Below are 25,000 nucleotides of genomic sequence, written 5' to 3' on the forward strand. Positions count from 1 at the left end.
TCCAACCCCACTGCCCACAGTCCAACCCCACTGTCCAACCCCACTGCCCACAGTCCAACTCCACTGCCCACTGTCCAACTCCACATTCCAACCCCACAGTCCAACCCCACATTCCAACCCTACAGTCTAACCCCACTGTCCAACCCCACTGCCCACCATCCAACCACACAGTCAAACCCCACCATCCAACCCCACATTCCAACCCCACTTCCCACAGTCAAACCCCACTCTCCAACCCTACCGTCTAACCCCACAGTCCAACCTCACTGTCCAACCCCACTGCCCACCATCCAACCACACAGTCAAACCCCACTATCCAACCCCACATTCCAACCCCGCTGTCTAACACCACAGTCCAACCCCACTTCCCACAGTCAAACCCCACATTCCAACCCTACCGTCTAACCCCACTGTCCAACCCCACTGCCCACAGTCCAACCTCACTGTCCAACCCTTCTGCCCACAGTCAAACATCACTGTCCAACACCACAGTCCAACCCCACTACCCACAGTCCAACCCCACTGCCCACAGTCCAACCCCATTGTCCACAGTCTAACCTCTCAGTCCAACCCCACATTCCAACCCCACTGCCCGCATTCCACAGTCCAACCCCACTGACCAACCCCAGTGCCCACAGTCCAACCCCACTGTCCAACATCACAGTCCAACCCCACTGTCCAACCCCACTGCCCACCATCCAACCCACAGTCAAACCCCACTGTCCAACCTCACTGCCCACATTCTAACCCCACTGTCCAACCCCACTGTCCAACCCCACATTCCAACTCCACTGCCTACATACCAACCCCACTGTCCAACCCTATCGCCCAAAGTCCAACCCCACTGCCCACATTCCAAACCCACTGTCCAACCCCACTTCCCACTGTCCAACCCCACTGCCCATTGTCCAACCTCACTGTCCACAGTCCAACCCCACAGTCCAACCCCACTGCCCACCATCCAACCGCACTGTCAAACCCCACTGTCCAACACCACTGCCCACAGTCCAACCTCACTACCCACAGTCCAACCCCACTCTCCAACCCCACTGTCCTTGGTGTTAAATACAGTGTGTTTCCTGTGTGTGTTTACTATATATTTAATGTTCTTATTTACAGACATTAACGAATGTGATATAAATCCTGGAACTTGTAGTCCAGGAACTTGCCATAATCTGGATGGCTCCTACAGGTGTATCTGCCCTCCTGGATATTACCTCAAAGATGAAAAGTGTGTAGGTACGACCCTCTCAGATCATATGTTCCTCAACATTTTTCATTTCTTGAGATAATTACTCTAAGAATGAATGTAGACTGTAGCTGTATTCTGAATTTGGGAGGATTCATTGTATGTCATCACTTGTGCATTACTTACAAATGCTAGATAGTTTCTTAGCTTAGATAAAAACAATCACAACTAGGCTTTAAAAACAAAAATTAGCTCATGTAGCTGACTAGCATAGCTTAGGAGCTTTATTTGCCCCCCGCATCTAGATATTCCAGATGCTCCCCACCTAAAATACTGTGAGGACAGTCTCCATTGTGTCTTCTGAATTTCACAATATTTTGCTTTACTACAATTCATTCTGCTGATTTTCAAAACCTCAGTCAAACACACACACACACACACACACACACACACACACACACACACACTTTCTAAGGATTAGAACTGCTTGAGTTGAAATTTAGAACAGCTCCTAAATATCCAGCCTTTCCTCTGTCTGAGGTGAGACGTTGTGTTGTGGATAAACAGGATACACCGTTGGACTCAGTGTGTGTATCTCATCATATCAGGTGCTTTAAACACAAGGCTTAGTTGAATGTGTAGAACCTTCTGATCATTAGCTCAGAGCCTTATCACTGCCACTTTGTCCACCTTTCGAAAAATAATTGAATGTCTTGAACCTTCAGCGAGATCTTTGGTTTGTTTGTTTTTTTCAGATATTGATGATTGTGCTCAGACTCCAGATATCTGTATCTTTGGACAATGCCAGAATACAGCAGGAAGCTTCAAGTGCATCTGTCTTGAAGGTTTCCAGCTCTCCTCATCAGGGAGGAGGTGTGTGGGTGAGTTTTCGGCTACACACACTCACTTTGATGAAACAGGTGGATTCCTTGTGTGAGCAAAACTTAAATAATCCCAACAGATCTTCACCAAACGAGCAGAATTTCTATTTCAGTCTCTTCAGCTTCTCCTACACACTTCACCTTGTGAAATTCTGATTGAGAATTTACACTCAGCTACCTGCCTGTTTATTATCTACCATACCTACCTACTAAAAAACAAGGTGAACCAGGAGACGTTTTCTGGTGAGAACAATCTAAGAAGGTCTTGCTTGATATCCAGTATACCCTATAAACCAGTCAAAACTTTAGAATAGCTCAGAAGATCACAAGCTCTTCTCCATGCAGACCTGAGCTGGAGTGTTGGCTGGGGAAAGGGACGGCCGAGCCCAGCTGCATGGTTCCTGTAGAAGTGATGAAGTTTGTTCCACCTGAGGAACGAGTCTGTTAGAGTGCCACAGTTTTCACAGATGCCTTTACACTCGTTCACTCTCTCAGTCTTTCCACCATCTTATTTCTCCATTTGTAGATGGAGGAAAATAAAAGACAGATTTCAAAACCAAGTCACTGTGTGTGTGTGTGTGTGTGTGTGTGTGTGTGTGTGTGTGTGTGTGTGTGTGTGTGTGTACAAGGTTTCTATTTGTAATACAAAACAGATGATGTAGTGTTTGCCATCTATTCATGAACACCAAGAACTTGTCCAAATGTGAACACACACTCATGCACACACTTACTTACACACACACACACACACACACACACACACACACACACACACACACACACACACACACACACACACACCAGCTGTTACACTAGAACCTCAGTGGGTAAAGTCACACAGTGGGGTGTGGTTTTGGGCTCCAGGTCCCCAGCCATTTTTTCTGGAATGTACACAACACGTGGTAGAAAGGTGTTGAGCTGCACCTGCTAGCCAGCATTTACCCCAGTGACACATGGTACTGAACTGAAGACATGAAGAGCTCTGCTAGTGGATGAAGACGTCATCGTCACGGCCCAGTAAGCAGCTCATCATGCACTCACGGGCTCTATCTAAAGGCAAGAACATGAAGAACTTTCACAGGGGACCTGGAAGAGCTGCAGTTCAAGTAAAAGTCCGGAGCGTTTTTGTGTTTGTTGGTCGCCCCCTAGTGGGATCATGTGGTCTGACAAGTGAATATAAATCCATTTAAAAGAAAAGTCAAGTAGAAGTAAAGATAAGTAAATATTAAAAAATAATTAAAAAATAAATATTAAGGTTCGTTGAGTTTCAAAGGATTCAGAATTCTAAGAAAGAGAAACGATCAAACCTTCAGGTCTATTCTAAATAAAGCATTAGGCAGTTACCTTACAGTCAGATGGAGATAAAGGGAAGTGTGGATGGAGGAAAATGTGTGTGTGTGTGTGTGTGTGATTTTTTACTGATCAACACACTGACTTTACTCACAACATTAACACATACACAGAGACATGTTAGATGGATCAGATACGATGACAAATGTGTGCTCTGTTTTCTCTCTCTGTCCTTCTCTCGCTCTCAGATAAACGAGTGAGTTTTTGCTACACTAAGTTTGAAAACGGTCGATGTTCAACTCCGAAGCCTCTGAACACCACTAAAGGAGAATGCTGCTGCAGTGCTATGCCTGGTCAGGGATGGGGAGACCCCTGTGACCTCTGTCCCAACAGGACGTCTAGTGAGAACACACACACACACACACACAAATTACATAAATCTAATGTAGAGTGCTGTATTAGTTTGTGTGTGTGTGTGTGTTTCAGATGATTTCAGCATGCTCTGCTACAGTATTGGACAGCCGTACGGGACAGACGATGGCCCTGAGGGTGAGCTGCTGCTGCTCCTGATCACATTGACTGATTGTGTAATTATTGACTGATTTATTGACAGATGTTTTTTTACACTCAGACACGGACGAGTGCAAAGACCCGAACCTCTGTCACAACGCTCAGTGTATAAACACAGACGGCTCATTCCGCTGTGACTGTCACATCGGATACACTCTGGACTCCTCAGGGGCAAACTGCACAGGTAACACACACACACACACACACACACACACTGTTTCAGTGTTTTTTGTATATATGAGAACTGTTTAATAAAGTGAACAGAATTCTGTCTGATTAGATCCTGACTCTAATGATGTTAATAATAAAGTGTGTTAATGGTAAGACTCTGGACCTGAACATGGAGCTGTTCATAGTGTTTAATGAGTTAGATGATTATAAAGAAACACTGGATCAGTATCAGATGTGTTTGTGTGTCTCAGATACAGACGAGTGCAGCGTGGGAAACCCATGTGGTAATGGAACCTGCACTAATGTGATTGGAGGATTTGAGTGTGCTTGTGACGAGGGATTCGAACCTGGACCCATGATGACATGTGAAGGTACACACACTCTCTACATTCAGAATAACCCACAACTCTAATACACTAATGATGATGTGTGTTCTCAGATGTGAATGAGTGTTCCCAGAATCCTTTGCTCTGTGCCTTCCGCTGCATGAACACATACGGCTCCTACGAGTGTAAATGTCCTGCGGGATATGTGCTCCGAGAAGATCAAAGGATGTGCAGAGGTACACACACACACAATATCTCCAAAACTGGAAAATAACGCACACACACACACAGACGCACACACAGACGCACACAGACGCGCACACACGCGCACACACGCGCACACACGCGCACACACACACACACACACACACACACACACACACACACACACACACACTCTGCAAGATGAACTTGGTGTGCATTTCAGACCAGGACGAGTGTGCAGAAGGTCTGGATGACTGCAAGTCCAAAGGAATGACCTGTAAGAACCTGATCGGAACCTACATGTGTATCTGTCCAGACGGATTCACACGAAAACCAGGAGGAGAGGGGTGTATGGGTGAGATACATACACACACACACACACACACAAAGCATGCAGTAATAAAACACTCCCCCTGAGCTTCTACACGTCTTTGGCTCTACACTAGAACAACTGAGAACTTCTCCTCCAAAAGATAATTATTTGATTATATTGATTTATAGTTATATACACACATTGTGTGTGTGTGTGTGTGTGTGTGTGTGTGTGTGTGTGTGTGTGTGTGTGTGTGTGTGTGTAGACCTGAACGAGTGTACAGCAAAGCCCCGTGTGTGTGAGAATGGCCGATGTGAGAACACGGTGGGAAGCTACAGGTGCAGGTGTGACCAAGGATTCGTACCCAGCTCCACACTTACAGAGTGTATCGGTGAGTGTGTGTGTGTGTCAGCCTTCAGTTATGGATTCTGTTTCACACTCTACTGGTTTATTGTCTCTATGCTCTGCATTGTTGTATTTTATATTGTGGACTCAAGCTGACCCATGTTCTGGGTTCTGTGTGTTTGCAGATAATCGTCAGGGTTTCTGTTTCTCGGAGGTTCTACAGACCTTGTGTCAGATGGGTTCTTCCAACCGAGTGAGTGTGACCAAATCTGAGTGTTGCTGTAACGGCGGTCGTGGTTGGGGTTCAGACTGTGAGATCTGTCCACTTCCTGGAACTACACAGTACAAAAAATTGTGTCCGTTCGGTCCAGGGTTCACCACGGACCAGCAGGGTGAGCACTACTACACTACTGCACTACTACACTGCTACACTACTGCACTACCGCACTGCTGCACTGCCGCAATACTACACTGCCGCACTACTGCACTGCTGCACTGCTGCACTACCGCACTGCCGCAATACTACACTGCCGCACTACTGCACTGCTGCACTACAGCACTGCTGAACTACTACACTGCTGCACTACTGAACTGCTACACTAATGCACTGCTGCACTACTACACTGCTGCACTACTACACTACCGAACTGCTACACTACTACACTGCTGCACTACTGAACTGCTACACTACTACACTGCTGCACTACTACACTACTACACTGCTGCACTACTACACTACTACACTACTGAACTGCTACACTACTACACTACTGAACTGCTACACTACTGCACTGCTGCACTACTACACTACTGAACTGCTACACTAATGCACTGCTGAACTGCTACACTACTACACTACTGAACTGCTACACTACTACACTACTGAACTGCTACACTACTGCACTGCTGCACTACTACACTACTGAACTGCTACACTAATGCACTGCTGCACTACTACACTACTGAACTGCTACACTACTACACTACTGAACTGCTACACTAATGCACTGCTGCACTACTACACTACTGAACTGCTACACTACTACACTACTGAACTGCTACACTAATGCACTGCTGCACTACTACACTGCTGAACTGCTACACTACTGCACTGCTGCATTAGATACACTACTGAACTGCTACACTACTGCACTACTGCACTGCTGCACTACTGCACTGCTACACTACTACACTACTGAACTGCTACACTAATGCACTGCTGCACTACTACACTACTGCACTACTACACTACTGCACTGCTGCACTACTGAACTGCTACACTACTGCACTACTACACTACTGAACTGCTGCACTACTGCACTGCTGCACTACTACACTACTGCACTACTACACTACTGAACTGCTGCACTACTACACTACTGCACTACTACACTACTGCACTGCTGCACTACTACACTACTACACTACTGAACTGCTGCACTACTACACTACTGAACTGCTACACTACTGCACTGCTGCACTACTACACTACTACACTACTGAACTGCTACACTACTGCACTGCTGCACTACTACACTACTACACTACTGAACTGCTACACTAATGCACTGCTGCACTACTACACTACTGAACTGCTGCACAACTACACTGCTGCACTTCTCCCACATCTCACTACATCCTTTGGATTTTGGTTCCTTTCTGAATTAATTACAAAATTCCCAAAGTTTTTTTGAGTGTGCTGTTTGATTTTTAACACAGACAAAAACTTTAACACGTTCTGTAATCCTTTTGAAATCGTGTTACAGCTTCAGTAGATAACTGCTAATTAAGGAGTGAAAATGAAAATGAATGAAAGTTTAAACCCCCTGGAGATCCTCAGTCCCCTCAGTGGTGCTGCATGCAGGAACTCATGGTGGTTTAGATCTGCAGGGTGGTTTGAGAAGGTCCATGAAATTGATATTAAAGCTTCTATTTGTCCTGCAGAAGACTCAGAGTAAATGTCTTACACTTTTACACACACGTCAGTTTTACAGCTGAGAAGCTGCATGTGTTTGGTGCAGATATTGATGAGTGTAAAGTGCTGGGGAATCTGTGTAAGAACGGACAATGTGTCAACACGCTGGGCTCCTACCAGTGTTTCTGTAAGCCTGGATACACCACCGACATCACCAGCACCATCTGCCTGGGTGAGTGTGTGTGTGTGTCTGTGTGTGCCTGTGTGTGTCTGTGTGTGTCTGTGTGTGTGTCTGTGTGTGCGTGTGTGTGTCTGTGTGTGTCTGTGTGTGTTTGTGTGTGTGTCTGTGTGTGTGTGTGTGTGTCTGTGTGTTCCCTTTTATCCCTAGTTTTGTCCATTAGCTGAAATGTGCCTAACATCTGTAGATAAGAAGATAAAGCTTAGGAGCTATAAATTGTGGGTGAGTTAATATACAGGAGAATCTCTAACACTGGGGTTAAGTGGATAAACAGATAAAGAAACAGAAATGTAGGATTTAGGTGTTTGATATAATGGCAGACTCCCCAAGTAAAGGTGAAGAGGTCAGGGTTAGTGTAAGGCACTGGGATTAGGAGACATTTATTCATTTAAACTGTGTTTAATCTCTGAGCTATCTGAATTCATGTTCCTGTTTCTAATGTGTAGTGAAATCTATAACACACACACACACACACGTTCTCTCTCGGCACAGATGTGGATGAGTGTGTTCAGGCTCCTAAACCTTGTAACTTCATCTGTAAGAACATCGAGGGAGGATATGTGTGCTCCTGTCCACGGGGTTACATCCTGCAGGAGGACCGCAAGAGCTGCAAAGGTCTCATACACACACACACTCACACACACACACACACACACACACACACACACACATATACACACTCACTCATACACACACACACACACATATACACACACACACACACACACACACACACATATACACACTCACTCATACACACACACACACACATATACACACACACACATATACACACACACACACACACACATATACACACACACATACACACACTCACACACACACACACTCACACACACACACACATATACACACTCACTCATACACACACACACACATATACACACACACACACACATACACACACTCACTCACACACACACATATACACACTCACTCATACACACACACACACACATATACACACACACACATATACACACACACATATACACACACACAAACATACACACACTCACTCACACACACACACACACATATACACACTCACTCACACACACTCACACACATATACACACTCACTCATGAATATAAAAGTTGTGACCTGAGGGTCTCTTTACTATCTTCTCATCATGTTTCTTTATTCACCAGCATGTCATCGATGACCTGTACACCGTGTAACATACCTCACTCTCCATCACATGTTCTCCATCTTCTCTCCTGTAGATCTGGATGAATGCTCCACTAAACAGCATAACTGTCAGTTTTTGTGCGTCAACACAATTGGAGGATTCGCCTGCAAGTGTCCACCAGGATTCACACAACATCACACATCCTGCATTGGTAACACACACACACACCCACGCACACAAAGAACAGTTTCATATACCCAAGAGCAATGTACTGCCACAAGTATGTGTACCACTTCTGCTCCACCTTTCTAGAAGGTTTTCCACTAGATGTAGATTGTGTCTGGAGGGATTAGTGATCATTCAGCTTCAAGAGCATTAGTGAGATCAGACACTGATGTTGGTGAGGAAGTCTGGGGTTCAGTCAGTGTTCAGTTGTGTTGAGTTAGAGTCAGAGCTCAGTGCGGAACACTCAAGTTCTTCACTCTAACCTTCACCTTCACATCATGTCTTCATGGAGCTGCTTTGTACACAGAGACATTGTCATGATAAAGTAGAGTTTAGACTCTGAGTTCTACTGAAGATAAACAGTAAAGTTACACAGAGATATTCAGTACAACTGTGTGACTCAGTGTGTCATGGGCACAAACCTTTGGCTTTAAAGTGTATTTGCTTTAAACACACATGCTTAGACGCTGAATATAATCTGTGTGTTTGTGTAGATAATAATGAGTGTACATCAGACCCAGGTCTTTGTGGTCCTAATGGTGTGTGTCAGAACAGTCCTGGAAGCTTCAGCTGTGAGTGTCAGAGAGGTTTCTCACTGGACCAGGGAGGACAACGCTGTGAAGGTCAAACACACACACACACACACTCTTCCATGAATGTTTTTGGCTGGTACTTGTGTGACTTAATGTGTATGTGTGCAGATGTTGATGAGTGTGACGGAGAACATCGATGTAATCATGGCTGTCAGAATCTGATTGGTGGATTCAGGTGTAGTTGTCCTCACGGTTACCTGCAGCACTACCAGTGGAACCAGTGTGTTGGTGAGATGTCTATGATTCTCTCTCTCTCTCTCTCTCTCTCACACACACACACACACACACACACACACACACAGTGACATTCACAAGCTGTATGTTTGTGTTTAGATCAGAACGAGTGTCAAAATGGGCAGGTGTGTGGCGGTGCATCGTGTCACAACACACTGGGCAGTTTCCGCTGTGTGTGTCCCAGCGGCTTCATGTTCACACAGACCAGTGGAGTGTGTGAGGACGTCAACGAGTGTTCATCTCCACAGAACCCCTGCAATTACGGCTGCTCCAACACTGACGGGGGATTTGTGTGTGTGTGTCCACCTGGATACTACAGAGCTGGACAGGGGTGAGACACACACACACTCTCTTCCTCTCTCTTTCACAAGCAAATGTGCAGGATCATAGTGTGTGTGTTTTGTGTGTGTAGGCATTGTGTATCAGGAGTGGGCTTTAGCAGCAGTACTCCACCTGCAGTAGATGAGGAGAACTCTCTCTCACCTGAAGCATGTTATGAGTGTAAGATCAATGGCTACCCGAAGAAAGGCAGGAAACGACGCAGCAGCAACACAACTGAGGAACACAACACACAGGTACACACAAAAACATCACAACACACAGGTACACACAAAAACAACACAACACACAGGTACTCAGTAATACGACACAACACACAGATACACACAAACACAACACAGATACACACAAACACAACACACAGGTACACACAAACACAACACAACACACAGGTACTCAGTAATACGACACAACACACAGATACACACAAACACAACACAGATACACACAAACACAACACACAGATACACACAAACACAACACACAGGTACACACAAACACAACAGATACTCACTAATACAACACAACACACAGATACTCACTAATACAACACAACACACAGGTACACACAAACACAACACACAGGTACTCACTAATACAACACAACACACAAGTACACACAAACACAACACACAGGTACTCACTAATACAACACAACACACAAGTACACACAAACACAACACACAGGTACTCACTAATACAACACAACACACAGATACACACTAACAACATACAACATACTAACAGTGGGTTGGGATGTAATATAGTGGGTTTAGTTCTCATATGATGTTATTGTGATGTTTCCTGGTTCACAGGTTATCTATATATCTAAGAGAATATATTTCTTGCCAGTGACAAAGCATTAATCTCTTCTATTTTTAGGGGGATCAGGAAATGATTACTTCAGCCAGTGTGGATGTTGATGACCTAATTCGTTTTAACCTAAGCATCAGTGAGCTAAGTGCTAATGATCACATCATTGAGTTCCTTCCAGCTCTTTCCACACTCAAAAACCACGTCCGCTATGCTATCGACCTCGGGAACGACGCCGGACTCTTCAGACTCAACCAGAGGGACGGAGTGAGCTTCCTACACCTGTCCAAAAACAAGCGCCACCACCTTCTGCCTGGAGTTTATTATATACAAATCAGCGGTGCTCCTGTGTACAGAAAGAAGGAGCTGGAGGCGCTAGAGGACGAGAACGATAAAGACTACCTCAGTGGAGAACTGGGAGAAACGCTACACATTAAACTACAGATCGATTTGCATTAGCTTCATAACAAATAAATCATCAGAGACTCGTATTTACTACAGAAACAGATCTCCATGTCAGAGGCCTGGTCTCTCCACAGTGTCTCTCAGAAATAACCCTAACAGTAACAACAGAATATTCAACAGAACTGAAACCTGCAGCATCAAAGTGTTTCTCTGATCCAACACACGTTCTGAATTTCTGTCCTTGTCCACTTCCCTATCGAAATAAGTGTTTTGCAGCAAGTATCATGTAGCTAAAGATATTTGTGCAGCCACAATTGATGCTAATGTTCTAATGTGATTAGAAGCTAATAGAATATGGCTAAAATGCTACATAGAACAGGGCCATTTCTGATTGCCAAATTTGGTGGTGATTAGCTGCCAGGGCAAAAACTGCCAACCAGCATGTATGCTAACTAGCTAGTAGTGTGAACCTGACCTAGTTACATGTTCAGTAGAATGCAGATTAAATGTTACTCAAATCCTTTTAACTGGACGGCTGTCTGTGTTTATAATACAAATACCCAATATTTAATCAGCTAACAGAGTAAAATGGGCTGCCTTGTCTGACTGCTAGTTAGCTAATGTGCTAACTTTTAGAAGTCAGTTGCAAAGCTCCATCATGTACATGTACAGATGGATGAGCACAAAGAACAAAACCTAATAAAAGCACAAGGCCTCTTAGCTTCAGCCACCATTTTGAACAGAAATCTTTCTTAGATTGCAGCACTGCTTTCTGGGTAAATTGTGATCCTGCAAACTAGTGTTGTCAACAACTCCATGAGCCAGCATGTCGTATAGGGCAAGGGGAAGTGAACAAGGGCAAATAAAACAGTATTCAAACAGTCATGATGTAATGTTCAATATTAAATCACTCATGTTTTTGACTACATCAACAAGTCACATTTCAGTCAAAAATAAATGTTCACATGTCCTCTTTATCCTAAATGTAGCTGTAATTTGAAGTTTGATGTTTACTTGTTTTGTTTGTTCTGGTGCTTGGAGGCTTTAGTACACAAACTACATTCACATGAGCAGCGTGAGAGTGTTCTCATGTGTCACACAGAGCTGAAGGTTCAACACCACTTTCCTTCACTTGCCCTTAATTCTATGAAATTTAATGAGATGCTGCAATCCATTGAACTGTTCTTCTGGTCCTGAGACAGAAACAACAGAAAGATTATTTATTCATTATTATTTATAAGTCATGAACTCTGACATCCCCCTGAGGTCTCAGAGATGAGCACAACTAACATCACAACAACGTGGCAGCTCAGTCCCCAATAATAAGATACTTTACATCGTTTTCTACTGGATAACTCAATTTTATTTGATACGCAGCATTTGAGATATTAAATTGTTTTAAGTGAATTTTTAAAGACATTATCTTCATAAGACAAACTTAAGCCCCTTTTCACATCATTTCTATTGTTTTTCTGAACAGAGATGAAGATTAGTTCCATCCTTTATACATCATCCAGAAACCTGCCTTAAAAGCTGGAACTTCCTGAGTAAGATGGATTGCAGCATTCATTCATAAATTACTGTTTTATTCAGAAAATGAAGAAAAAATTTAACTTAACTGTGATTTCATCTTCTATCACACATGACCAATCACTTAGAGATACAACAGGAAGAAAAATGAAGCTTGGAAGGAAGCAGCAGAGATGACAGGTTCCTCTGGACAGTGTACATGTTTGTGCACCATTCGTCTTTAACTAGTTAGCTTCAGAAGCTTTGCATCATTACTTACGTATCTTAATAGCCATGCCCACAAGCAGCTTGTCACGTGTGAATGCAGGGTAGAAGCCTCCAGTTTGTGGAGTTGTTCAGGATCACAAACAGATTTCTACACATTTTGGCTAAAGGGGAAAATCGTGTGCCATTTATTTTCATCTGAACTGTTGCTTTGTTTGGGATCCATTGTGGTGATACAGGACTCTGCTTCTTTCATTTCTGCACTGTCTCTTAGCTCAGTGTTTTAATCATATTTACTGGTGCTAACATGTCAACATTAGATTTATGAATGCACTGCAAACTGATGCCACTTAATGCCTCTTGCTACTCTGCAGTATGTGTGTATTACTGTAACCATGCCACATTTTACCTGGAGATCTTTTATAAACACGTGTAGGGCCCTGGACTGAAGGGGTCACAATGGTGCTCATTATAAAGACCAACTACTTTTTATTCTGATTTTGTGTAACTACATTTCACCTTTCAAAAGTAAGAAAAGACAGACGGACAGAAAGACAGACTACTGCACTGAGGCCTTTTAGGCCAAAAACACAAGCTCACCAGATAGTCAGTGCCTTTAGAGACACCATCACCATTCAGTGTTCACATCTATGAGGAGTTCAGGTGTAAATTCACAATAAAAGAACGTTTTGGTTTTAACCGAGTCGGTCCTTTATTTTTCGTCTCCTTCTGCAGCTGCACATGACAGGTCTATATTGATGTAGTTGCTCCAATACAGTTATATTTCTACAGTAACAGCTCATTCACATGGTGGACATGAGTGGAGAAAAGAACCTCAACCATGTTTATATAAAAAAGGTTTTATTACAGTAAATGACTAAGAAGAACAGCATCACCTGGTGGCTCAGTGGAGCCCTGCAAGGCAATGCATTGGAACTAAACTCTTTTTGTTCCCAGTTGGAACAATGGCACTAAAATAAAATAACTAGACCTTTTAGAGAACAGCAGCAGTTTCAGCTCCTCCCAGTGGAGCCAAAGCCCCCAGCTCCCCTCTCAGTCTCATCCAAGGTCTGAAAATGAGAAAATAGTAAAACATTTGTTACCCAAAATCATACGTCCAGCCCATTGATGTTTACACATGTATAAAGACACAAGCCCAAGTCACATCAGCAGAATCACTGACTACTGAGAGAATTAACTGAACTAAATACATTTTGCAGAGAACCCAACAAATAATTTATAAGACAGAAACCAAATTAATAGAAAATGTAAACATGGGGAGAACCTTCAGAACATTCTGGATCAGCTGCAGGGTCACACGTATGTATGTAGTATTGTGGTTTGAGACCAGGCCCAGTGATGACAAGATGGAAGTAAGTTGCCCGTTTGAGCTCATGCTGCACCTCTTTAGGTTATTTTTAATAAACCTCTTTTTCCTCTGTATCATGCATCCAGATCTGTGCTTACCTCAAGTTCCTGTAGGTCAGGATAGCAGATTCGTTCACACACTAGCTGAGCCACTCGGTCTCCTTTTTTCACTGCAAAGCGAATAGAACACGTCGATTACTCAAATCCACATTCACGCATTTAAGGGTCTGTTTTAGTCAGAACATCAAAGTGCACCTTCAAATGTCTCCTTGCCGAAGTTGAACAGCACAACTCCAACATTTCCTCTGTAGTCTTCATCCACCACACCAGCTACATGACAAACAACACGAGCTCAGACTGTTATCTGTGACCTCGAATCATTATCCTTAGCTATAGTTCAGGAAGAGAGACACAGCTCTGTGTAATGACACCATGCTGGTGTCTCAGGGTGAAGTGATGGATCTAACTGTACATTATTTAACCAGATATTTATAGAAAACACCAGTTTATTGCAATATTAGCTAACGGTGATTTTTAGCCATTATAACTGAATGACCAAAAGTTTATCCAAACATTTTACTGCACTCGGCGATTAATTTATGCTATTAACAATTTTTCTAATGATCAGATCTGCTCAAAAACATAAGTCCTGTAAAACTTTGTTAGGGATGGTGTGTATGCATGGCTTTGTCTGTATGAGAATGTTGTAATACTTAAAGGTAACTTCTGACTTGTACACATTTCCTAACGTATGCATTCGGCCAACAAAGAGCAACTCGGTTACCTCCAACATCTATAAAGTGCTTGGCTGCCAGACCAGAGCGAGGAGCTGAGGAATAAACACACAATGTGAATATAAATCAACATCAGATTCACCTGTACATCTACACATCTGTAAAGAGTGATGAAGTGTCCATATAAAACAGATCCATACCAACTCGACCATAACATCCTGAAGGAACAGCGATCTGGAGGTCAGTCTTTACTATAGCTTTGTCCATCGGTGCAATGGTGTAATCATATGCACTAAACACACACAGGACAAAATAAACCTGAATTATTAGGGGTCAAGCCCCAAAGGTGCGTAGACTATTGTTATTGTTAGTTTTCTTCTTATTATTATTATTCTTCCTCTTCCACCATTGAAGTCAATGACAGCCCATAGAACCGTACGTAGGAAAGTTATGTAATTTGGCACACATGTAGAGGTCAGTCTTAGAAGTTACTATAGCAGCTTTGGTGTGTCTAGCTCAAACCCTCTAGCGCCACCAACAGTCCAAAAATCCAATTATGTTCATGTTCATAACTGCTGACTCGTAAGGACGAGAGACAAAATTCTCAGAATCAGAATACAGCAAAAAGAAGACTGGGCATCTGTCTGTATCTCTCTGTCTGTATCTCTCTCTCTGTGTCTCTCTCTCTGTCTGTATCTCTCTCTCTCTCTGTCTGTATCTCTCTCTCTCTCTGTCTGTGTCTCTCTCTCCCTCTCGCTGTCTCTCCCTCTCGCTGTCTCTCCCTCTCGCTGTCTCTCCCTCTCGCTGTCTCTCCCTCTCGCTGTCTCTCCCTCTCGCTGTCTCTCCCTCTCGCTGTCTCTCCTCATCCACATCTCTTAGTTCTATTTTAAGAATTTAGATGTAATTTCTATTATTCAAAATGTTCTGAGCGCATCAGATCGGCTTGACCCCGGTATCGCTGCTTGCAGCTATATTTATTATTATTATTGTTATTATTAATAATAATAATAATAACAATAATAATAATATGAACTCTATGAACCGAGAGATTCAAACTAGAGAATCGACTCCCAAACAGCTGGAAACAAAGAGCCCTATACAGAAAGCTATGGAACTGGGAGGCTTTATTTTAGCCTCTTTAGCCTTAAATGATGACTATAAACTGCGGTTATTAACCAGAACCTCCATAAGATCTGTGTAATAACGGCGCTGTGTTGTGACACATGAATCGGTTACCTGTACAGGTCGAATCCCGCGGCTTTAGCAGAGCCTCTGGTGGGAGTTGTAGCGTGTTCTGTCAGTTTGACGAACTTTAGCACGAAGCTAATGCTGCGTTCATTCGAGTTCTCTGTCCTGCTCTTCTTCACAGGAGACACTGAGGTGGAGTCTGTCACTTCTGAGCACGGCATTTTACCTGAAACACGACAACTGGCACTTAAAACTGAGCAAAACAAGAAAATCTGGACAGATTAAATAAATAAATTGTGTTTAAAAAAAAAGCCGCGTCAGAGACCAAGCGCTCGCGCCAATAAACCGCCGTCACAGGCTCATTTAAAGGGCGCGCGAAAACGTGCCACGCCTCCCCGCGCTTTTTAACCAATCACATTACACAGCGTGGGACAACCCCCTCTCTCAACAACCAATCAGAGCGCGTAGTTTGTGAGCAGATAAACAAGCATTTCTACGCTAACATAAAAACACACAGCCGTCATTTAAAGACATTCCGTGTATTATAGCAACAAATCAAAGCCTGGTGTTATTCACGTGTCTGCTGTTATTCACGTGTCTGCTGTTGTTCACGTGTCTGCTGTCAGATACCGTGTCTGTGTGAAGAAAAACATCTTCTCTGTGCGAGACCTTTACTGTGATAAACCACAGACTTCACAAAGGAAGAAAACATCTTGATTAAAATCATCCACACATTTGTCCAGACATTAAGGACTCAGAAACTCAGCATTTTCCCCTAAACTAGTAGATCTGTGGATATCAGCTGAAGCTGCGCACAAGTGTCTTCTTCTTTTACTTTCAGACTGAAACGCGCGTGCGCTCTCTGCTGCCCCCTAGCGGCCGCCTCATTGTTCACCCCAGTCACGCTGTGTATTTGTGTGTTTGTGTGTACTTGGAGTGCACTGATGTGTGTCAGCTAACAAAGACATGACATGACCATGCGTTATGTGCTGAATGTTGATTTGTCTAAACAAAATATAAGATCTTTTCAATTCTGTATATAGGTAGCTTGTGTATGTGTCTGTGTGTGCGTGTCTGTGTGTCTCTGTGTGTGTGTGTGTTTGTGTGTCTGTGTATAATTAATGTTATTGTCTTGCCTGAACCTGTATTGTTCTGTACCATTGTTTTGTATTGTATTGAGCATCGTATACTTAAAAACTCTCACTCACTCACTCATCTTCTACCGCTTATCCGAACTACCTCGGGTCACGGGGAGCCTGTGCCTATCTCAGGCGTCATCGGGCATCAAGGCAGGATACACCCTGGACGGAGTGCCAACCCATCACAGGGCACACACACACACTCTCATTCACTCACGCAATCACACACTATGGACAATTTTCCAGAGATGCCAATCAACCTACCTGTCTTTGGACCAGGGGAGGAAACCGGAGTACCCGGAGGAAACCCCCGAGGCACGTGGAGAACATGCAAACTCCACACACACAAGGTGGAGGCGGGAATCGAACCCCCAACCCTGGAGGTGTGAGGCGAACGTGATAACCACTAAGTCACCGTGCCCCCTACTTAAAAACAATAAAACTATAATGAAACGGCTCTCTTTCATATTCATATGTTGCTTATAATAAAAAATTAGATTTTAAAGAACTGTACTTTCTGATCATACAGTCCACAGTTCTGTTGTGTGATTTATAATCCCACTCTCAGTGTTTATAATGATTTATAATCCCACTCTCAGTGTTTATAATGATTTATAATCCCACTCTCAGTGTTTATAATGATTTATAATCCCACTCTCAGTGTTTATAATGATTTATAATCCCACTCTCAGTGTTTATAATGATTTATAATCCCACTCTCAGTGTTTATAATGATTTAGAATCCCACTCTCAGTGTTTATAATGATTTAGAATCCCACTCTCTGGTGTTTTTTATCTGGTGGTGGTTATTATTTATTTCCAACCTTTAACATTGTCCCACTGAGGATGATATTAACTGAAGATCTGCTGTAGACACCATGGTGTATGAGGTCCACATGAGTCTGTGAGTAAGGCTCAGCTCTGAGAGCAGTGACATGAGCTGGTTTTCATTCATTTCAATGACAGATTGTTGAACATGTTATTGTTTTATAATAATAGTATAATGCAAGAAATATTTTTTAAATGTTTTATTGAGTAAATTACAAGAACATTCACTTATGATATTTGAAATCTCCAGAGTGAAGGTTAATGATTATTTCAGTAAGATCCACCCAAAGTATTTATATAAATAGACATCTGTATTTGATAAAAATGTTCATTTCCCCAGCTGGATTTTCACCAAGTGCATTAATAAGAGAAAAATATACACAGACCTACAGGGCAGAAACACAGGCCTCTAAAATACACACTTTCTGAAGTTTTCTGTCTGTCTGTCTGTCTGTCTGTCTGTCATACATGATCATTTTCACATTCTCAAACATCCCTCAATATCATCTGACATATTCCTTCAAACTTTATTTATTCATATCTTATCCATCCATTTATGGGGCAATTAATAAAGTCTTACACACTTTTATACATTTCTTCATCCTTCTGTTTTCCTTTTCAACTTAATTTACTGTTAGCTTTTGTATTATAACCTGCTGTACACACACAAACACACACACACGCACACACACGCACACACACACGCACACACAAACACACACACACACGCACACACGCACACACATGCACACACACACGCACACACACGCACACACACACGCACGCACACACGCACACACACACGCGCACACACACGCACACACACACAATATTGCTATAGAGTTAAATTCCACTAGAAAGTAGTTCAGAAGTTGTGTCTCATTCCTGTGTTTTAGTGCACACACTCATCGTGTCATAAGAGAAAGTGATCAAAAGGCTAATACAGTTGTATACACTACATATTATCTGCACTTTAAAGACACTCCTGAGACAATAGTGTAAGTGGAACACAGCCATTATGAGTAGAAGGTCAGAACACTCTTGTGGTTTCCACGCACCAGCAGGGTGGGAGGCAGGTTTTTAGTCAGAATCTCCAACCATGACATGTACAGGTGATCAGATACACAACCTTTACGTGCAATGGGCATGCTCCTGTAACACACACACACACACACACAAACACACACACACACACACACACACACACACACACACACACACACACACACACACACACACACACAGCATAATCATCAAATGAATTCTACATGACACTGCTAAAGTTGCCATTATATATATATATATATATATATATATATATATATATATATATATATATATATATATATATATATATATATATATATAGATGTGTGTGTGTGTGTGTGTAATGATAATAATAATAATAATAATAATAATAATAATAATAATAATAATAATAATAAATATAGCTGCAATCAGCGATGACGGGCCCTCGCACGTTTGTTCATCGCTATACGGTGCCTCCCAGAAAACAATGCACGGTGGGCAAGTGCATCAAGTGGGTAAATATCAGTGGACTATTTTATGTTGTTACTGACCCATTTGGGGACTGTAGGTAAATGAAACTCCACATTTTAGACAAACAGGGGCGCTATTGAGCCACTTAAGAGACACACCTTTGTCTGACCTTTTCGTCCACACTTAACAGCCGACAAATGTGATGTATGTGTCAAATTTCAAGTTAATCTAAGCACGCCAAAAGCCTTAAATATGCCTGAAATAAAAGTCAAATTTGACACGATGCCATGGCAACAGTGTTTGAGATATCAAAAATCCGTTCGCAATTTCGCATCTCCAATATCTCTGCGTCATGGTGGCCAAGTCTGGTCTCAATTGCATGAATCCCCTAGGAGGAGTATTTAAAAGTTTACCGCATGCAGCTGTCAAAAAATCCACCTTGTTGGTGGAGCCTGTTGGTGGCGCTATACCCGGGACTCACAATAAGCACATCGATGCGATCGGAATCCTTGGCCGAACATACACACCGCGTGTCATCACAATAAGACATTTTTTACTTTAGATATTAGACACTTCCCGTTTCTCTGAATTCGCCATAACTTTGTCGCCTCGCCATGGCAGCACCGTTCGAGATATCAAAAATCCCTTCGCAATTTATCAAGTGCAATGTCTCGGCATCATGTTCACAACGTTTGATGTCAATCGCATGAATTCCCTAGGAGGAGTATTTAAAAGTTCACCGCATGCACTTATAAAACAATCCAAAATGGCCGACTTCCTGTTGGGCGGAGCTCATAGTTTAGAGTGCGAAAGTTGTTCGGGTCGATGAGATCTATATGCGTACCAACTCTCGTACATGTGCGTACATAATTGCCCGATCTGTGCACCAATGTTTGTTTTTGCATTACAGGGGGCGCTACAGAGCCCCCCTGCCACGCCTGTATTCCAACCTTTGTCCAATCCTAGTGTCGCGCGACTCTGACGTGTGTGTCAAATTTCAAGAGTTTTCGAGCATGTTAAGGGACCCCAATTGGGCAATGTGTGGGAAAAATAAATAAATAAATAATAATAATAAATATAGCTGCAAGCAGCGATGACGGGCCTTCGCACATTTGTTCATCGCTATACGGTGCCTTCCAGAAAACAATGCACGGTGGGCAAGTGCATCAAGTGGGTAAATATCAGTGGACTATTTTATGTTGTTACTGACCCATTTGGGGACTGTAGGTAAATGAAACCCCACATTATAGAGAAATGGGGGCGCTAGTGAGCCACTTAAGAGACACACCTTTGTCTGACCTTTTTGTCCACACTTAACAGCCGACAAATGTGATGTATGTGTCAAATTTCAAGTTAATACAAGCACGCCAAAAGCCTTAAATATGCCTGAAATAAAAGTAAACTTTGACACGATGCCATGGCAACAGTGTTTGAGATATCAAAAATCCGTTCGCAATTTCGCATCTGCAATATCTCTGCGTCATGGTGGCCAAGTCTGGTCTCAATTGCATGAATCCCCTAGGAGGAGTATTTAAAAGTTTACCGCATGAAGCTGACAAAAAATCCACCTTTGTGACTGACACACTTCCTGGGGCCTGTTGGTGGCGCTATACCCGGGACTCACAATAAGCACATCGATGCGATCGGAATCCTTGGCCGAACATACACACCGCGTGTCATCACAATAAGACATTTTTTGCTTTAGATATTAGACACTTTCTGTTTCTCTGAATTCGCCATAACTTTGTCGCCTCGCCATGGCAGCACCGTTCGAGATATCAAAAATCCCTTCGCAATTTAGCAAGTGCAATGTCTTGGCATCATGTTCACCACTTTTGGTGTCAATCGCATGAATTCCCTAGGAGGAGTATTTAAAAGTTCACCACATGCAACTGTTGTGACTGACACACTTCCTGGCGCCTGTTGGTGGCGCTATGTCCGAGATTCACAATAGGCACATCGATGCGATCGGAATCCTTGGCCGAACATACACACCGCGTGTCATCCCAATAAGACATTTTTTGCTTTAGATATTAGACACTTTCTGTTTCTCTGAATTCGCCATAATTTTGTCGCCTCGCCATGGCAGCACCGTTCGAGATATCGAAACTCACTTCGCAATTTAGCAAGTGCAATGTCTCGGCATCATGTTCACCACTTTTGGTGTCAATCGCATGAATCCTCTAGGAGGAGTATTTAAAAGTTCATTGCATGCAACTGTGAAAAAATCCACCTTTGTGACTGACACACTTCCTGGGGCCTGTTGGTGGCGCTATACCCGGGACTCACAATAAGCACATCGATGCGATCGGAATCCTTGGCCGAACATACACACCGCGTGTCATCACAATAAGACATTTTTTGCTTTAGATATTAGACACTTTCTGTTTCTCTGAATTCGCCATAACTTTGTCGCCTCGCCATGGCAGCACCGTTCGAGATATCAAAAATCCCTTCGCAATTTAGCAAGTGCAATGTCTTGGCATCATGTTCACCACTTTTGGTGTCAATCGCATGAATTCCCTAGGAGGAGTATTTAAAAGTTCACCACATGCAACTGTTGTGACTGACACACTTCCTGGCGCCTGTTGGTGGCGCTATGTCCGAGATTCACAATAGGCACATCGATGCGATCGGAATCCTTGGCCGAACATACACACGGCGTGTCATCCCAATAAGACATTTTTTGCTTTAGATATTAGACATTTCCTGTTTCTCTGAATTCGCCATAACTTAGTCGCCTCGCCATGGCAACACCGTTCGAGATATCAAAAATCCCTTCGCAATTTAGCAAGTGCAACGTCTCGGCATCATGTTCACAACGTTTGATGTCAATCGCATGAATTCCCTAGGAGGAGTATTTAAAAGTTCACCGCATGCACTTATAAAACAATCCAAAATGGCCGACTTCCTGTTGGGCGGAGCTCATAGTTTAGAGCGCGAAAGTTGTTCGGGTCGATGAGATCTATATGCGTACCAACTCTCGTACATGTGCGTACATAATTGCCCGATCTGTGCACCAATGTTTGTTTTTGCATTACAGGGGGCGCTACAGAGCCCCCCTGCCACGCCTGTATTCCAACCTTTGTCCAATCCTAGTGTCGCGCGACTGTGACGTGTGTGTCAAATTTCAAGAGTTTTCGAGCATGTTAAGGGACCCCAATTGGGCAATGTGTGGGAAAAATAAATAAATAAATAATAATAATAATAATACTCCCGAGGAAAAACAATAGAGCTTCGCACCATTCGGTGCTCAGGCCCTAATAATAACAACAACAACAACATTTCAGACAAACGGAAGTCTTACTGCTGATTGGACAAAACATCTGTCACTCAACATATACAGGAGGTACAGCTGGCTGCAGCAGCACAAAGTCATCTCGTGTGTTTATGAATGTATAAAAATCTATCGATCTTATTGTGGATTAAAACGTGTCACGATTCTGCAGTTGATGTGGAAAAGTTTTGGAGGTTTTAAAAGAGACAAAGCAGAAAAGTAAGTGCAGTTTTAATCCAGCAGAGCTTCCTGAAAGCACAGATAAACCAGCAGCACTTATACTGTAGATAACAGAACAGGAATAGAGCTGAATCTGGGAGCTCCATCACCACAGCAAAAGTACTACTCATAGATTGTATACAATAAATAAGGAACAAAAAAAATCGCACAATATAAAGGCTACACTTTTCTATAACTCTTTTATTTTAATAATGGGGGGGGGTGTTAGGTTTAAGACACAAATCTGTATTAAACTGAACAAAAAGATCAATTTATTTTACTGTAGAATTACGATATTTCTCTTCAAAGTCACAATATCTGGTGATAAAACTGCACCAGGAGGAACTTATTAATCTATTATAAAATAGTCACCTTAATGCTCATAATAAAGATCATCCAGTTTTACTGTAACTAACTTTTCTGGTTTGTCTGAAATGTCATTGTGTTTTTGTATTTTGTTTTGCACACACACACACACACACACACACACACAGAGCTGTGGCCCCATAGATTAGTGCAGAGTAATGCAGCTGTGTGTGAGAGACAGGTGTGTGTGAGACAGGTGTGTGAGAGACAGCTATGTAAGAGAAGTATGTGAGAGACAGGTGTGTGTGAGACAGGTGTGTGTGAGACAGTTGTGTGTGAGACAGTTGTGTGTGAGACAGGTGTGTGAGAGACAGGTGTGTGAGAGACAGGTGTGTAAGTATGTAAGAGACAGGTGTGTGTGAGACAGGTGTGTGAGAGACAGGTATGTAAGAGAAGTATGTGAGAGACAGGTATGTAAGAGACAGGTGTGTGAGAGACAGGTGTGTAAGTATGTAAGAGACAGGTGTGTGTGAGACAGGTGTGTGAGAGACAGGTATGTAAGAGAAGTATGTGAGAGACAGGTGTGTGTGAGACAGTTGTGTGTGAGACAGGTGTGTGTGAGACAGGTGTGTGAGAGACAGGTGTGTGAGAGACAGGTATATGTGAGACAGGTGTGTGTGAAACAGGTGTGTGTGAGACAGTTGTGTGTGAGACAGGTGTGTGTGAGACAGGTGTGTGTGAAACAGGTGTGTGTGAGACAGGTGTGTGTGAGACAGGTGTGTGTTACTCACATTATGATGAGTTTAGCTGCTCTGGAGCTCTCCTGTAGTAACTCATTCAGACGCACCTGAAGAGTCGTCTGTACAGACAAACAAACGTTTGTTCATTCGTTCATTCATTCATTCATTCATTCATTCATTCTATTAATCACCTGATTTCATTTATTGTTCTTTCACTTATTCATCTATCTAATGGTCAATTAAGCCATTTATCGTTCTATTCATGCATCAGCTGTATTTATCGATGAACTCCTCATTCATCACCCCATCACTTAACTGTCCCTCCCTACATTGTGTGTGTATGTGTGTGTATGTGTGTGTATGTGTGTGTGAGAGACCTTCTCCTCGAAGCGGTCCAGCTCAGCATCAGTGATTTTCCAGGGGTTCTCCTTCCTCAGAGCTTCAGCCTGAGCCGTGTCCTTAGAACCCTCATACAGCCGAAAAGGTGTGATCATGTCCTCAAACAGCTTCCAGCTACACACAGACACACACAGACACGGACACAGACACAGACACACACAGACAGACACACACAGACACGGACACAGACACAGACACACACAGACACATACACACACACAGACACGGACACACACACACACATAGACACACACAGACACACACAGACACGGACACACACACAGACACACACACACGGACACACACAGACACGGACACAGACACACACAGACACGGACACAGACACAGACACACACACAGACA

At 43.0% G+C, this 25,000-nt stretch overlaps 3 protein-coding genes across 3 annotated transcripts in view; 1 reads left to right on the forward strand and 2 right to left on the reverse strand.

Moving 5' to 3' along the window:
• Window positions 1-13,638, forward strand: part of fbn1 (fibrillin 1) — a 78,036-nt gene extending 64,398 nt beyond the window's left edge. The window contains exons 49-66 of the mRNA XM_060878494.1: window positions 1,120-1,239; window positions 1,945-2,070; window positions 3,609-3,761; window positions 3,847-3,909; window positions 3,992-4,114; window positions 4,353-4,472; window positions 4,541-4,663; window positions 4,855-4,986; window positions 5,210-5,335; window positions 5,475-5,681; window positions 7,311-7,436; window positions 7,935-8,057; window positions 8,691-8,807; window positions 9,316-9,444; window positions 9,523-9,642; window positions 9,748-9,979; window positions 10,061-10,223; window positions 10,870-13,638. Coding sequence (XP_060734477.1) covers window positions 1,120-1,239; window positions 1,945-2,070; window positions 3,609-3,761; window positions 3,847-3,909; window positions 3,992-4,114; window positions 4,353-4,472; window positions 4,541-4,663; window positions 4,855-4,986; window positions 5,210-5,335; window positions 5,475-5,681; window positions 7,311-7,436; window positions 7,935-8,057; window positions 8,691-8,807; window positions 9,316-9,444; window positions 9,523-9,642; window positions 9,748-9,979; window positions 10,061-10,223; window positions 10,870-11,259 — 2,693 coding nt within the window. The 3' untranslated portion in view covers window positions 11,260-13,638. The remainder of the gene's footprint in view (window positions 1-1,119; window positions 1,240-1,944; window positions 2,071-3,608; window positions 3,762-3,846; window positions 3,910-3,991; window positions 4,115-4,352; window positions 4,473-4,540; window positions 4,664-4,854; window positions 4,987-5,209; window positions 5,336-5,474; window positions 5,682-7,310; window positions 7,437-7,934; window positions 8,058-8,690; window positions 8,808-9,315; window positions 9,445-9,522; window positions 9,643-9,747; window positions 9,980-10,060; window positions 10,224-10,869) is intronic.
• A 145-nt stretch (window positions 13,639-13,783) lies between these two features.
• dut (deoxyuridine triphosphatase) lies at window positions 13,784-17,068 on the reverse strand. Its single transcript, XM_060878495.1, has 7 exons — window positions 16,860-17,068; window positions 16,278-16,455; window positions 15,242-15,333; window positions 15,092-15,136; window positions 14,563-14,637; window positions 14,407-14,477; window positions 13,784-14,009 (listed from the first exon to the last, which is right to left on the reverse strand). The coding sequence occupies exons 1-7, from the start codon at window positions 16,954-16,956 to the stop codon at window positions 13,953-13,955; spliced, it is 615 nt and encodes a 204-aa protein (XP_060734478.1). The 5' UTR covers window positions 16,957-17,068; the 3' UTR covers window positions 13,784-13,952.
• A 1,313-nt stretch (window positions 17,069-18,381) lies between these two features.
• The window catches only part of slc12a1 (solute carrier family 12 member 1), a 25,910-nt gene continuing 19,291 nt past the window's right edge, over window positions 18,382-25,000 (reverse strand). Inside the window, exons 24-26 of the mRNA XM_060878496.1 lie at window positions 24,616-24,751; window positions 24,290-24,357; window positions 18,382-19,348 (exon numbers count right to left, since the gene is read on the reverse strand). Of these exons, the coding sequence (XP_060734479.1) occupies window positions 19,213-19,348; window positions 24,290-24,357; window positions 24,616-24,751 (340 nt within the window). The 3' untranslated portion in view covers window positions 18,382-19,212. The remainder of the gene's footprint in view (window positions 19,349-24,289; window positions 24,358-24,615; window positions 24,752-25,000) is intronic.

Source organism: Tachysurus vachellii, chromosome 9, assembly GCF_030014155.1.
Source record: "Tachysurus vachellii isolate PV-2020 chromosome 9, HZAU_Pvac_v1, whole genome shotgun sequence".
NCBI lineage: Eukaryota > Metazoa > Chordata > Actinopteri > Siluriformes > Bagridae > Tachysurus > Tachysurus vachellii.